The sequence below is a fragment of the Panthera uncia genome (assembly GCF_023721935.1).
Source record: "Panthera uncia isolate 11264 chromosome A3 unlocalized genomic scaffold, Puncia_PCG_1.0 HiC_scaffold_12, whole genome shotgun sequence".
Classification (NCBI taxonomy): Eukaryota; Metazoa; Chordata; class Mammalia; order Carnivora; family Felidae; genus Panthera; species Panthera uncia.
Window position 1 is genome coordinate 15,478,612 of NW_026057579.1, and position 15,134 is coordinate 15,493,745.

General features: G+C 51.4%; 1 protein-coding gene across 2 annotated transcripts in view; it reads left to right on the forward strand.

The window, feature by feature from the left end:
* GALNT14 (polypeptide N-acetylgalactosaminyltransferase 14) overlaps nucleotides 1-15,134 on the forward strand; it is a 205,173-nt gene that overhangs the window by 163,234 nt on the left and 26,805 nt on the right. For both annotated transcript variants that reach the window (XM_049652350.1, XM_049652348.1), the window contains exons 5-9: nucleotides 2,260-2,325; nucleotides 2,498-2,619; nucleotides 10,265-10,352; nucleotides 11,081-11,165; nucleotides 14,514-14,617. In XM_049652350.1, the coding sequence (XP_049508307.1) occupies nucleotides 2,260-2,325; nucleotides 2,498-2,619; nucleotides 10,265-10,352; nucleotides 11,081-11,165; nucleotides 14,514-14,617 (465 nt within the window). The remainder of the gene's footprint in view (nucleotides 1-2,259; nucleotides 2,326-2,497; nucleotides 2,620-10,264; nucleotides 10,353-11,080; nucleotides 11,166-14,513; nucleotides 14,618-15,134) is intronic.

Consider the following 15,134-nt stretch of genomic DNA (forward strand, 5'->3'; position numbering starts at 1 on the left):
CCCGTGGTTGTCTGGGGATAGAGGGAAGCCTAGGCTTGTAGCAGGTATAGAAGACTTCAAGTGTTGATGTGGGGCTCAGGAGGGAGATAAACCTTATGTTTAAAAACAATTTGTTGGGTCGTCTGCTGTGGGTCTTTGAGGACCTACACAGTATATTTAGTCGATCCTTGATTGGGTTGGTGTGTGTGTGTGTGTGTGTGCACGTGTGGACATGGAGGTGTGCACACACATGTATGTCACTGTCCCCTATCCTGGACATAGAAAACTTCAGAGAATTGACCCTGGGACCCAGAGCAGTTTCCATCGCTTGGGGTCCGTGACTCGTATCTGTGACAATCTGCTAGCCCGAGCACAGGCTGCAGCACCCTCTCCTTGCATTCCTGTGGGGGGTGCTGGGTGGGCTCTGCAGGGTGCCGTGTGGGGCATCCCACCACCTGGCCATGACGCAGTGAGCAGCTACCCTCTGACCCTCCAGCCATTGGTCATCTCCGTTTCCAAGTTGTCCTATCAAAGAACGTGGGTCACCCCCCCCCCAATATCTTCTTGCCCACAGAAGAGCATGCAGGTGTCCTCAGACATGTGTATATTGAGTTTGATGGGCACGACAGTTGGGGAAGCATCCTCAGACTTCAAGGGTTGGTAGGGCCGCCTCCTATGAGAGCCATCATCCCAGCATCCTGGGTGCAGTTCCAGGCAGAGCCACCTCTTTCTGGTGACAAACCAGGGGAAGCAGGCAATGGCCCTGGGAACAGCTCCAAGTCCTAGGAGAGTAGAATCTGTCCCCCCGAGTGCCCATGCTGGCAGCTGGCTTAGGAACCACTACCACCCTGGGGTCTGCTGTGGGAAGGCTATCACCCACACCCACCGCACGGCCTCAGAACCCTGGGAGTAATGCATACGTGAGTTGTGCACTGGGTCCAGAACAATAAGATCGGACTCTCAGTACTTAAACTTGGTGAGCTGATCTCCCTTCCTAGTGAGGAAGCAGTTGGAGGTGGGGAGAAACTCGTCCTGCCAGGTCACCTGGCACTGGAGCTGGAGGAGGGTATGCTGCTGGGTTCACTCAGAAGCGGAGTGGCTTTGTGGTTAGAGCACAGACGGAGCCAGACTGCCCAGCTTCAAATCCTAGACCTATCACTTACTCAATCACTGGCTACGTACCTCAGGCAAATTAGTAACTTCCACGTGCCTTGCTTTCCTTGACTATAAATGGAGATCATTATAATTATACAGTTTATGTAAGGATTTAAATGTGTTAACACGGGGCGCCTGGGTGGCTCAGTTGGTTAAGCACATGACTTTAGCTCAGGTCATGATCTCATGGTTTGTGGATTTGAGCCCTGCATCCGGCTGTGTGCTGATAGCTCAGAGCCTGGAGCCTGCTTCTGATTCTGTTTCTCCCTTTTCTCTCTGCCTCTCCCCTGCTCGCTCTCTCCCTCTCTTTCTCTCTCTCAAAAATAAATAAACATTAAAAAATAAAGTCAAGTAAATGTGTTCACACATTCAAAGTGCTTGGAACAGTACCTGGCCCAGAGGAAGCTTCTATGAGTCTCTGTTGTCACTCTATAGAGTCCAGAGCCAAAGAGAGGCTAAGAGTGGTAAAACAGTGAAGCAAAACCAACACGATGGGGTCTCAATATGGAGTTCAGAGACTTGGTGGGTCAGGGAAGCAATGGGGCAGGCAGGCAAGCCAGAGGACAGGTCTGGGGTGATGCTGAAGACGGGGTCTCCTGCCCATCCTGGCACATTCCCCTGCATGGTAGAGAGAGAGGTAAGCCAGTTCTGTGATGGGATACACTGGACAGATCACTTGACAGATAAGGTCTCCGGTATCAGACAGGAAACGCGACAGTTCATCTCATCCATTGTGTGGTCTCCCAGCAGCTTTTGCTAGACCCCACTAGAGTGAGCAAGAGTCTCGTCTCCTGCTTTTCATGGTCTATAGAAACGGAGAAGAGTCTCCAGGTGGCCATCCCAAGAATTCCCATCTGGAAGTGCTTGCCAGCAAGCATACAGGTACTACTATGTGACCTGCTCCAAAGCGGCCTCCCTTGAGGCCACTTTGCATGGACTGGGCCATGTTTGTATATTGATAGAAGCGATCAGTCAGCCTCATCCAAAACCCACAAACACCCTGGGGGCAGAACAGGGCTCTGCGGCTGGGGGCAGGGACAGTAGGTAGGGCTGCCTTACTTACCTACTCTTCAGGTTCACCTCCACCCCAGGGCATTCACCCTGCGTCACCTTCTGTCTTCACAGCTGATGACTGCAGTCAACTCATCAAGTTGCCCAAAGTGAAATGCATTCGCAACACAGAGCGGCAAGGTAGGTCCGTGCAGCTGGGCAGGACCTTAGAGCATGAGTGTCAGGGATTGGGGTGTGTGTGTGCATCTGGGTCTATGTTCAGTGTGCAGGGGGTGTCATGTGGCTCCCCCCGCGAGCTTGCCGGAAGATGGAAGGATGGGGGCATCCACTTGCCCATTTGTCCCCACTGCAGGTCTGGTCCGGTCCCGGATCCGGGGTGCCAGTGTTGCCCAGGGCACCACTCTGACTTTCCTTGACAGCCACTGTGAAGTGAACAGAGACTGGCTCCAGCCCCTGCTGCACAGAGTCAAAGAGGTAAGTGAGGCTGACTGAGACCAGGATTCCACAGCCCCCACCTCTTGGCTCTCTCAGGCCAGTACTTCACATATGCCCCCCAGGCCCTCTGGGAGGGGGGTGGGACAGATTGCTGTCCCCTCGTTAGAGATGGAGAAGCTGAGGTAGAGTGGCCTGCCCACGGTCACACGGCAGGGCAAGGCCCGGGACCAGTTCTTTGTATCACACTGTGACCCACAGCAGGCCCGCAAATGGGGCTGCCAACGGCAGCTGATACATGACACGTGCAGTTTCCTGGGCAAGAGAACTGCCCAGAACTATTTCTCCCAGACAGTAGAAGGTTCCAGAAAGGGAGCCCTGATGAGTGCCTTTTGTGAGAAGAAGGCAGCAGACTTTCACTGGGCCTTGTCACCCAATTCCTGAGGCTTCTGTCTTTCCTCCAGCCATGCATCACCCTTGCCCACAGGCCAAGGCAGGTGGGCAGGATGCTGAGAAACCTTTATTCCTTGCCTCTGTCTGCCTTTAGATTACTCTGGAATTCTGTATGTTTCTTCTATGTCTCGGTTACTCCTTTGGAAAGTATGAAAAAAAAAACAACTTTCTTTAATGTTCCCATTGGTATTTTATATTCTCCAAAGTCCGCCCACCCCCATCCTGATCTCCAGAAGTCACCAGTAGGTACCAGCATCAGTGCTTAGCGTTGCTGCCCTTCATTTTCTGCCTGAGTTGACTCCCATGGCCGCTCTGTGCAGTACGAGGTCCGTTACTTTTCACATACCCATTTCACAGACGAGGACACAGCGTCGGGGGAATTATGTGACCTGGGCTGATATTCCCTGGCCAGCGCCACCTGCACCAGAGCCCTCCATGTTGCCTCCACACCATCTTCCCTGTGCAAAATGACAGGGTTGAGGCTGAAAGAATTGGGATATGTGAACCACTCCGAAAAGTGGGAAATCCTTCCCGGCTTCATTCGTCCCGATGAGAGCACCTCGGTGGCCTTGCAGAGTTCTTACACGTGGGCCCAGAGGTTAATACCCATCCTGTGACCGCCTTCCCTGAGACTGGGAGAGCTCAGAACTTAGCGCTGTTTAAGAAAATGCTCTCTCCCCCTTTTTTCTGGCAAAATCCCACTGAAGAGGTCTGGATTGAGAAATAGTAGGTTATGAACAGACCCTTTAATTTCAGGGCTTTGCCTGGCCCTGGAGGCCCTTCCAGATCCTACCGGTCACAGAGGTGAGGGGGGCGGGGATGATGCTGAAAGTACCAACCCTCTAATCAAGTGGTTGGTTCCTCAGCTGACCAGTCATCTCATTAGCATAAACTCAGTTTCCATGAAAGGGGATTACTATGAATAACAAAGATGTCCCTGTCCCCCCATCTCTCAGGAAATCCCAAGGGTTTTAGAATCTCTTAGTGAAATAGGAGTGCCTGGGTGGCTCAGTCAGTCAGGTCATGATCTCATGGTCCATGAGTTCGAGCCATGTAGGGCTCTGTGTTCCCAGCCCAGAGCCTGGAGCCTGCTTGGGATTCTGTGTCTCCTTCTCTCTCTGCCCCTCCCCCACTCTCTCTCTCTCTCTCTCTCTCTCTCTCTCTCTCTCTCTCTCTAAAACATAAATAAACATCAAAAAAATTAGAAAAAAAAAGAAGCTCTTGTGCAGTGAACCAAGATCAAAAGCCAGGTATATATTTCTTCTTATATCACAGTATCACAGTGTACCACATTTTTTAATTAAGTTTTTCATTTTAATTCAATTATAGTTAACATAGAGTGTTATATATTAATTTCAGGTGTACAATATAGTGATTCAGCAATTCTGTACATTACTCAAGGCTCATCATGATAAGTGTACTCTTAATTCCTTCTTCTATTTCCCCCATCCCCCCCACCCACCTCCCATCTGGTAGCCATCAGTGTAGTGTGTTCCCTGTAGTTAAGACTCTGTTTCCTGGTTTGTCTCTCTTTTTTCCCTTTGCTCCTTTGTTTTGTGTCTTAAATTCCACATTTGAGTGAAATCACATGGTATTTGTCTTTCTCTAACTGGCTTATTTCGCTTAACATATAATATACTCTAGATCCATCCACGTTGTTGCCAATGGCAAAATTTCGTTCTTTTTATGACTGAGTAATATTCCATTGTATGTATACAGCATATCTTCTTTATCCATTCATCAATCAGTGGACATTCAGGCTGTTTCCATAGTTGGGCTATTGTAAATAATGCTGCAGTAAGCATTGGGGTGCATGTATCCCTTTGAATTGGTGTTTTTGTATTTTGTATTTTGAATACCTAGTAGTGTGATTACTGGATCGTAGGGCAGTTCTATTTTTAACTTTTTGAGGAACCTCCATTCTCTTTTCCAGAGTGGCTGTACCAGTTTGCATTCCCACCAATAGTGCATGAGGGCTCCCGTTTGTTTCTCCACATCCTCACCAACAATTGTTTTTTGTATTTTTAATTTTAGTCATTCTGACAGGTGTGAGGTGATACCTCATTGTGGTTTTTACTTGCATTTCCCTGGTGATGAGTGATGTTGAACATTTTTGTATGTGTCTGTGGGCCATCTGTATGTCTTCTTTGGAAGAATGTCTGTCTATTCAGGTCCTCTGCCCGTTTTTTAGTTGATTGGGTTTTTTTGTTTGTTTATTTCTTTCTTTTTTTTTGTTTTTTGGTGTTGAGTTTTAAAGTTCTTTATGTATTTTGAATACTAACACTTTATCAGGGAGGTCATTTGCAAATATCTTCTCCCATTCAGTAGCTTGTCTTTGAGTTCTGTTGATTGTTTCTTTTGCTGTGCAGAAGCTTTTTATTTTGATGTAGTTCCAATAGTTTATTTTTGCTTTTGTTTTCCTTGCCTCGGGAGACATATCAAGAAGAAAGTTGCTATGTCCAGTGTCAGAGAAATTACTGCCTGCGTACCACATTTTGTTTATTCGTTCCTCTGCTAATGGACATTTGTGTTGTTTCCATCTTTTTACTATTGTGAATAGTGCTCCTGTGAACATTAGTATGCAAGTTTGAGTGCCTGCTTCTACTTCTTTGGGGTGATACCAATGAGTGGAATTGTGGGATCATGTGGCGATTCAGTGTTTGATCTATAGGACCCCCCCTCAGGCTGATGTGGCCCTGCAGGATATGTTAGGGGGCCTTGCTTTTCTCAGACAACCTTAATGAACCCTTTCCACCCCAGTGCCTGTGAGGCCATCACAGAAGCCCTCTCTGAAAAATATTCTCATTTTTGCATCCCTGGTCAGCCTCACCTGCAGGGCAGAGAAGCCTTCATCGTTTCCTCCTCCTGCGTGTGAATGCTCCTTGCCACCCAGTGCTCCTCCTGTGGCAGTCACTTGGCCCCGAATAGAGCTCATCCTCCCGGGCTGAGCTCCGGATCCCCGCCGCTGTCTGATCTAAAGCTTTGGTAGCAGGGGACTGGGCGGACAAACCCTGGGGCCGTGGTCTGGCTCTGCCCCTTGCAGAGCACCACAGCAGCCTCTGTGGGCTGCAGAGGTTTTCTCCAGACCCTGGCTCTTGTTGCTAGAACATTCCACTGAGACATCCCTTCCAGGACAGGGATGTGGGCGTGTGTCAGCCTGTGTTTCCACACGTCTTTGTATTGTGTCTCGTCTCAGAGTAAAACGTGATTTGATCTTGTGAGTAGAAGTGGAAATTTTAAGCTGTAATTGGAGTTGGGGATTTTCAAAAATAGAAAGAGATAAGAGAGAGGCCAAGTTTGGGCTGTCAGAAACCGTCCTCAGCTGGTCTTTTCCACAAGGAACTCTCTCGCGTCCCATCTCCTCCCTTCAGCTACACGATGATACTTGAAACAAGCACCAGGTTGGTTTTAATTCTTTTAACAGAAGCCTCTTTCTCCCCGCTCCTTATCTACATATCTCTTCAGTAGGAAAAAAGATTTTAAGAAATTTCAATCCCTTTAGCATTTGGTAAATTTATGTAAATAATGGCTTACATATGCTTCAAAGCCTCTCACACGCCTCCCTCTCTTCTTCCACCCAAAAGCCCTGTTAGGAAGGCAAGATGGTTTGGCAAATAATAATTTGTCTTCACTTTATAGATGAAGAAACAGTTCCTCAGCGTGTGCTGTTTTGCTTAAGGTGACGTGAATTCTAGATAGCAGCGTCAGAACGAGAACCCAGGTCTTCTGTCCCCTCCTCGAGGACCCCTTCCTTCTCCCCCACCCCGCCCCTCCAGCCTACCTTAGAGGCTCCATCGTCACCCTCCAGTGCCTGTCCTCTGCCTTCCCTAGACTGTGAGGCCGTATCCATCTTTGCACCCGCCACAATTCCTAAACCATAAGAGGTGCTCAGTAAAGCTGGTTCACCAAGTGAGTGACTGATCTCTCTAGCTTTCTGAGTGCGCATTCATCACAGTGTAGTTTTAGTTACGTGAATGGGTGGAGGAAGGAGAGGTGTACCACACAGGTGATCGATGGCCATTGGCTGGTGCATTCAGCCTCTGTCATTGCTGCCAATGGACTTGTGGGGGGGGTGGGGGGGAGACAGGGTCCAGGCCATGGGCCTGCCAGTGACTCCTCCAGCTGCCTGCTTGAGCCGACCTGTGGGCCTAGCCTTGAAGACCAGCCAACTGGAGCTCACGGGCCAGCACCTGTGGTGGCTTTGGGTATCTTTACTGGAAGTCCTTCCGTCCCTGAGCCTGTAGGAGGAGAGGCCATTTTTCTCAACTGTAACTGACCCATCCGCTTTGCTACCAGCCATCGACATAGTACCCTCAGAGCGAGTTAACAGCCAGCCTCTTGAGCCAACGCTGATGAACACCTGCTGCCCAGCAGGCCGTGGGCTGGGGCTGAGTGCTGCGCAAGTGGAGCAGATACTGACCCCCAGGGTCACTCAGATTTGCATCCTGGCTTTAAGGGTCACGTTTAAAGTCTCGTGCAGCCTCTTTTTAAGGACATGGCTTCACACAGCACTGAGCCCCAAACATCCCTCATTACCCACCTGGTCTCCATGACTCTAAGCAGACACCACATATGAACTGTGATAGGAGTAATAGAAGGGCAGAAGCCCTTGGAACGTACAGGGACGGTGCACCAGAGCCGACGCACCCTGGAGGCGGAGCCCCTGGGTGGCTTCTGGGGAAGGCTGTGGCCCAGGCAAGCAACCAGCATTTTCCCAGGCAAGCAACCAGCATTTTATTTTGCATTTCAATTTCCAAATATTGAGGAGAGATTTGAAACACCAGGATTGCGGTGTGGGGGTCCCCAGACCACCCGCAGATTCAGTAATTCACTAGAAGGACTTGGAACTTAGCAAAGCTATTATATTCATGATTACTGTTTCGTGTAGCAAATGGAGACAGGTTAAACTCAGCAGTGGGAACAGGTGCATAGAGAGTTCCAGGCACAAGCTTCTAGTTGACCTCTTTCAGTGGGATTATACACACGGCACTCACTTCTCCCAGCAGGATGTATAACAACGTGTACAGAGCATTTCAGAACAGGAAGCCCACCCAAGCCTTGGTGTCTGGGCTTTTTGTTGGGGGTCAGTCACCTAGATGTGGCTGACCACCCCCCCCCCCATGGTCTCCATGCCCCTCCGAAGGTCAGGTTGAGTTGGTACCACATGACTCAAGGCCCTCATCATAATAAGTCACACTATTAGCATAGACTGTCTGGTATATCTCAAATCTCCCAGGTAAACAGAGACACTCTTCTAGGCAGGGCATTCTGAGGGCTTAGGAGTTACTGCCCCGAAGCTGGGCAAGGGCCAAACATATCTCTGGGCAAGAGTAATTCTCTGCTGCACAAGCATTGACATAAGGACTTAGTGAAGCTGTAAAGACCCAAACGCTCAACAAGCCAAGGCAAAATGAGGACTTTGTCAGACTCACAGAAGAAGTTCAGTCTCCGAACTTCCGCAACCATGTCAGAATTCAAGTCACAAGGATGTCTTTGAGGTTGTGTCCATGGGGAGGTATTGGTGTGGATGGCCGTGCGTGGGCACGTGGTGCGTGTGCACACTCAGAGACGCACAGTGACAGAGCCTGAGTGGTGCCTGGAGAGCAGTGGCAGCTGGGCAGGTGCTGTGTCGACTGTGAAAGGAGCATCTGTGCGCGGCCCAGAGGTAGAAGCAATGCATTGAAAATGAGCATTTCTTTCCACATGGGCCCCTTGCCTTCCGAGGTACCTTGTCACTGTCAGGATGAGTCACACGTGGAAGCTGAGGGCCAAATGAAGTCTGTGAACATAAAAGCAGGCACCTGGTGAGTCCGAGCTTAAAATAAGGAGACAGCCTCATCTGGGAGAGAGATTGAACTAGGAAATGAAATGGCGACAAGGAGAAGCAGAGGTTCCTGCCTGTGCCGGCAGGTGGTAGGTGTGGAGGATTGGAGATGTGGTCCCGCCTGATTTCCCCGACCTGCTGGCTCTCCCAGGCTGCTTGGTTTCCATTTGGCTGTGGAGTCTCCATGTTCACATCTCCTTTACACTGCCCCCAGCTTCCCCTCCTGCAAGCCAGGTACAGGGTGTTCACCCAGAGCAGGGAAGGCTTTAAAAATATATGCAGCACCTTGACAGCCCCCAGGAGCTGGTGCCTCTGTCTTGCATATTTTGAGAATGTTTCCTGGATGACTTTGATGCCTATAGACACGGGAGCCTGAGGGATACAGCAAGCGAGGAAGCCGGAAAGGGAGATACAGGCCTGGTTTTGATGGTCTCGAATGCCAGGCTAAGGAGTTGGAACCTTATCTTGCAGGCAGTTCAGGTTTTTAGCTGTTGAGCGCACAGTGAGATTTTCACATCGTAATGACAATTTTGGCGGCCGCCGAAGGGAAGAGAGTGGGATAAGGTAGGAGTCCACTGCGGTACGCCAGGTGTGAGGGGGGAAAAATGGAGGCAGGACACACTCAGACGAGCAGTTTCAGAGTTAGATTCGACGGGTGATGGGCAGAGGCGAAGCTTTCTGCTTTGTGCTAGGGAGACAGAGGGATACGCGATGGTTCTGTTAGCAGAAATAGGCAACCGAGGGAAAGGAGCATGTTTGGGGACAAGATGATGAAGCCATCACTGAAAGCCCACAGGTCATCCACGGAGGTGGCCAGTGGCATACCGGATCTGAGTCTGGAAGGAAGGGGGTGAGTCAGGACTGGAGGCACCGATCTGTGACCATCACAAGTGACACCTGAAGTTAGGAATGTCTAGAGATGCTATTCGTAAACGTAGGCATAGAATGAAGGTATTTGGAAATTCCAAAGTGCTTTTCCTGTGGGTGTGTGGCTTCTTTTCATGGGACTGCAGGTAGAGGTCACCTTCCGGGCTGGCTGTGGCCTCTGCCTCCTGAGACCCCACTGATGGTGAAGGACTTTTAGAGCCCCCTTCTTCCTGCTTTCCCCCTTCTTCATATGCATCCCTCTCCAGCCGGCCCCTGCCGTGTCCCCACCATGCTCCGAAGGCCACTGTGGCTGAGAAGGACTCCAGGAGTCAGAGAAAGGCTCCTGGCGTTTTAGGCAATGGAAACAGAGAGGTCGCGGTACCCCATTTTCTAGATGAGAAAATTAAGATCCAGAGCTGGCAGTGCTTAGTCAAGGCCACAAAACCAGCCTGGCGTTACCAGGGTGAGGCTCTGCCAAGCTCACTGATTCCCAGCCCGGCTCCTTGGCACCACAGGCTGAGCCCGGAGTCTGCTGTCTTCCAGGACTACACGCGGGTGGTGTGCCCCGTGATTGACATCATCAGCTTGGACAACTTCAACTACATCGAGTCCGCCGCGGAGCTCAGGGGCGGTGAGTAGGGCCAGCACCCCTCCCCAGCAAGGACTCGCTGCTCCTCCTGGTTGTTGCATTCAAGGGGGAAAGTGGGGGAAGCGTCTGCTGGTGGTTTTGTCTGGAGCGTCCAGCCCTGAGTCCTATAATGCTGGTGGCTCCATTGTGGCCTTACCACTGAGGCCACGAATGGAACAGCCAGGGGAGTATGTAGGATGATGCCTCCAGCCCCCAGAGCCCTGGCTCTGATATGGGCTTGCTCTGGGACCTGAGAACAGGAGGGAGGCAAGGACCCCCCAGCTAGGCAGGGCCTGACTTGTTCTGTCACCTCAGCACTGGTCGCCACGCTCTCTCTGACGCCCACCAAGGTTCTGCTCAGGGCCTAGTGCTGGTTCCCCAAAACTGATTTGAGGTAGCTCAGCCCCTTACAAAAACCTGCTGGCACCTCCCCAATGCTCCTGGCCAAGGGCCACGCCTGTAACTACCCATCCTGTCCCCCTTAGACTCTGTCACAAGTGACTCTATCGTCTGCCCTTTATCCTCTCACTGCCCAGCAGAGAAGGCTCAGAGAGGCAGTAGGAGGTAGAGAAAGAGAAGCTGTGGGAGGGACATCTGGCGGCCTTCTTGCTGACCAGCCTGGGACCAGCTTCCCCGGATGCGTTCATGAGCTTCCAGAAAAGGGACGCATTGCGCAGGCTCTGCGGGGGCACGTGAGAGACCAAATCAAGTGACTCAGTGCTGTGTTCCAGGGTTTGACTGGAGCCTCCACTTCCAGTGGGAGCAGCTCTCCCCAGAGCAGAAGGCTCGGCGCCTGGACCCCACCGAGCCCATCAGGTAAGTCAGGGCAGGGGTGGCTGGGCAGATCTGTCACCACTCGGTCCTTCCCGCTGCCGCAGAGTGTAGGAGGCATTTCACATTGGACACTCAGGACTGGGCAGAGACCAGGAGAACCCTTGCCAGGCCAGCCCCCCTCTCCCCTTACGTCAGGAGTTTCTGTCTTCAAGGAGACGTCTCCTGAGGGGACAGGGGCCTGGTAAAGCCTGTGCTGAGGAGCTGCCCGGTGTCACCCTTCCCACACATGCGCCTCGTACTTACACTTCCCGCGAAACGTTGGGAAGTTGGGACCAGATGGTCCTGTTTGAGCCTCTGACTGGGGAAAAGATGGTTCCTTAGGGCCAGAGCTGAGGTACCAGGCAGGATTCAGCCCAGGAAAGGTCAGGTCAGCAGTGCTGTAAGCAGAGGCTGATCTCAAGGCCTGGCCACTGCTGCTTGTTAACAAACACGTCTGGGGCGCCTGGGTAGCTCAATCAGCTAGACATCTGACTCTGGCTCAGGTCACGATCTCACAGTTCATGAGTTCTAGCCCCGCATCGGGCTCTGTGCTGTCAGTGCAGAACCCGCTTTGATTCTTTGTCTCCCTCACTCTCTGCCCCTCCCCAACTTGCGTGCATGCACTCTTTCTCTCCCTGAAAATAAAATATATACAAACAAACAAACACACATCTGCTGTGTCCTGTCTGAGAATGAGATGGTGGCATCAACTCCAGGCTCTTTTGCGGGCGTTCTCTCCTCAGGCCCTTGCTACGATTCACTGCACATGGTGGCAGGATGGCCGCCTGGGGCCCAGGACCTGTCATGGGGCCAGGGGTAGAACAGAGCATGGTGTTCACCCAGCGGGGAGCCTGTGTCCTGAGCACTGAGAACGTATGGTGTGGATGTTCCTACCTAAGGCTGGTGCACGTGTCCCAGACCTGTTGGGGAATCTCCAAGCTGACAGCTGTCTGCTTCAGGTGGGGTGTCAGGAGGATAAAAGTGCTTGGAGAAATACAGACAAGACCACTAGGATGCAGTTTCTCTGGCCGGTAACTTAGGGATGCCCCACATTCTTCATGGGCATCTCCGTATCTCTGGACCTGCCATAGAGTAAACGTTTGCTCACTTGCACTGAATTAACTTAAGAACATAACTCAGATTGTGAACCAAGGAGCTATGAAGAGCCAAATGGGGACACTCCAGAGAGACGTGTGTGTTCAGGAGAGCTCTACCAGGGACCTCTGTCTCACCTACCTGCTGGCCTCTCCTCCCTCCTCCTCCAGCTGTCATAATCTGGAGTGATGCCAAGAGGGAGATTGGAGCCAGATGGCATGCTGGCTAATGCCTTTTCTTTCTTTCCCTTTCTTTCTTTCTTTCTTTCTTTCTTTCTTTCTTTCTTTCTTCTTTCTTCTTTCTTTCTTTTCTTTCTTTCTTTCTTTCTTTCTTTCTTTCTTTCTTTCTTTCTTTTCTTTTTCCTTCCTTCCTTCCTTCCTTCCTTCCTTCCTTCCTTCCTTCAATGTTTATTTATTTATTTATTTTGAGAGAGAGTACACATGTGAGCTGGGGAGGGGCAGAGAGAGAGGGAGAGAGACCATCCCAAGCAGGCTCCACACTGTCAGTGCAGAGGCTAATGAGGGGCTCGATCCCCTGAACCATCAGATCGTGACCTGAGTGGAGATCGAGAGTCGGACGCTTCACCAACTGAGCCACCCCAGCACCCCCTGCCCTTTATTTCTAAAGGGAGAGTAGAACCATCTTCCCACACTGAGAGCTCCATGCAGCACACATCAGCTTCTCAGCTACCCAACAGTGGCAGCACGTGATATGGTGGTGGACCACATCAAGGACAAAGGGGGCGGTGGTGCAGCCACCTCCTGGTGTTACCCTTCTCTGTCCCAGTGGTGGCCTTCTGAGGGTGGGCTCTTTTCTTGTGGGAATATCCCTGCTCCCAGAATGAGTGTTTCCCAGCATTAGGTCAGTTTGCAGGAAATAGCAGGGGGGCATGGCTTTGGGAGACCTGGTTTCTGGACCTGCTTTCCATCAACTAACTGACGTGGGTGAAAACTGCCTTCACCCTCTGGACACGCTGGATGAGGGGCCAGGTCCCTGAGGGCTTGCCCACCTCTCCCAGCCACCGATCCTTATAGACACACGTCCCTAAACTTGCTGGATTATTTGGTTGGACTCTGCTATCCTTGTCTGCCTTCCTCTGCAACCTTTTCCTTTCCAAGTGGCTTCTCTGGCATCTCTCTCAGGCACCAGAGGCAGGGGAAGGTGGGGTGGGATCCCACGGGAAAAAACAAAGATGAGGGTGTATTAGTTTGTTGGGGTTCCTGCAGCAAAGTACCACACACAGAGTGGCTTATCGACAGAAATGTATTGTCTTGCAGGTCTGGAGGCTTGAAGTCAAAAATCAAAGTGTCGACAGGGTCGATTCCTTCTGAGGCCAATGCTGGCCTCTCTCCTTGGCTTTCATGGGGCTCTCCTCTCTGTGTCTCTTCACATTATGTGCTCTCTAGGCACGTCTGTCTCTCTGGCTCTGTGTTTCCTTTTTTTAAGGACACTAGTCACATGGGTTTGGGGTTCACCGTAATGTCCTCATTTTAACTTCTATAGAGACTCGCTCCTTAAACAAGGTCGCATTCTGAGGTACTGGGGGTTAGGACCCCAACATAGGTGACATAACCCATGATAGAGGGGTAAAGAGGGAAGAAAAGGAGAACACAATCTCAAAAAATGGATGTGCAATTTTTAAAAAATATTTATTTATTTTTGAGAAACAGAGTGCAAGCGGTGGGAGAGCGGGGGGAGAAAAGGAGGAAGACACAGAATCCAAAGCAGGTGCCAGGCTCTGAGCTGTCAGCACAGAACCCGACGCGGGGCTCGAACTCACAAACTGGGAGATCATGACCTGAGCCAGAGTCAGACACTTAACTGACGGAGCCAACCAGGTGCCCTAGGATGTGCTGTTAACAGGTGCTGCCTCAGTCTTCCTTCCCTGCCTGGTCAGTGGCCCGCTGCCCGGGTTCCCAGTAATGGAACCCCCCAAGAGAGCCACGCTGGGCAGGGCCTGTGGGAGAGGCCAGTGAAGGATCCCCAGGCCCTCAGAGCAGCAGTGTTCTGAGCAAATCCCAGCTCCCCCAACGGAAGGCATGCTGATGAGTAAATTAGCCTGTCTGTGAGGCCGGGAGATTTAAAATCAAAAGAAAAAACTCCAGAGCATGTTCTTGTTTTAGGTAATAATGCATTGGCCCTGTGAAGAGGAAGAGAAATGGGGAGAAAATTGTATTGAGCTCTGCACTGCCAGGGCAGATGAATGTGACGGCAGTCTCTCTCTCGTAACTCCCTCCCTTCCTTCCAAATGCATAGGACTCCGATCATCGCTGGAGGGCTCTTCGTGATGGACAAATCCTGGTTCGAATACCTGGGGAAATATGATACAGACATGGACATCTGGGGTGGAGAGAACTTCGGTGAGTCACTGTCTCTGCGTCCTGGGGCCGGGTGGCATCTCTGTGTCCTGGAACCACGTGTACCTGGGGTGAGGGCCTGGGAGGGGCCAGTAAGTCACTCCTTGGGAGCAAGGCCAGTGGGGGCACCGGAGGAGTGGTTGCCGGGAGGGTGGAGGTAACAAGGCATTTCTCTGTGGGGCCACACGGACGCTGAGCACCAGGAAAGCCTTCCCGGGGAAGACCGTTAGGGGCAAGTTGAAATGCAAAAGCCAGGAAGACTAAGGAGGAATATCAAGCCGGAGGCTTGAGCTGGGAGCTCTGAACTGGGGGTCTTGGAAGGGGCCCGGGGATGGAGAGGGCTGACAGTGACCCCGTGACTTGGGTAACATCTGTTGGCTGCTCTGTGCACACAGCACTCAGCACCAGGGTAATGAAGAGGGTCTGGGGTCGTCGCCACAGAAGCCCAGGAGCATCTGGCCCTTGTCTTTTAGTGAGAGAGAAAGGGGTGTGGGTGGAAGGGGTGCAAAACTGTGCAAGT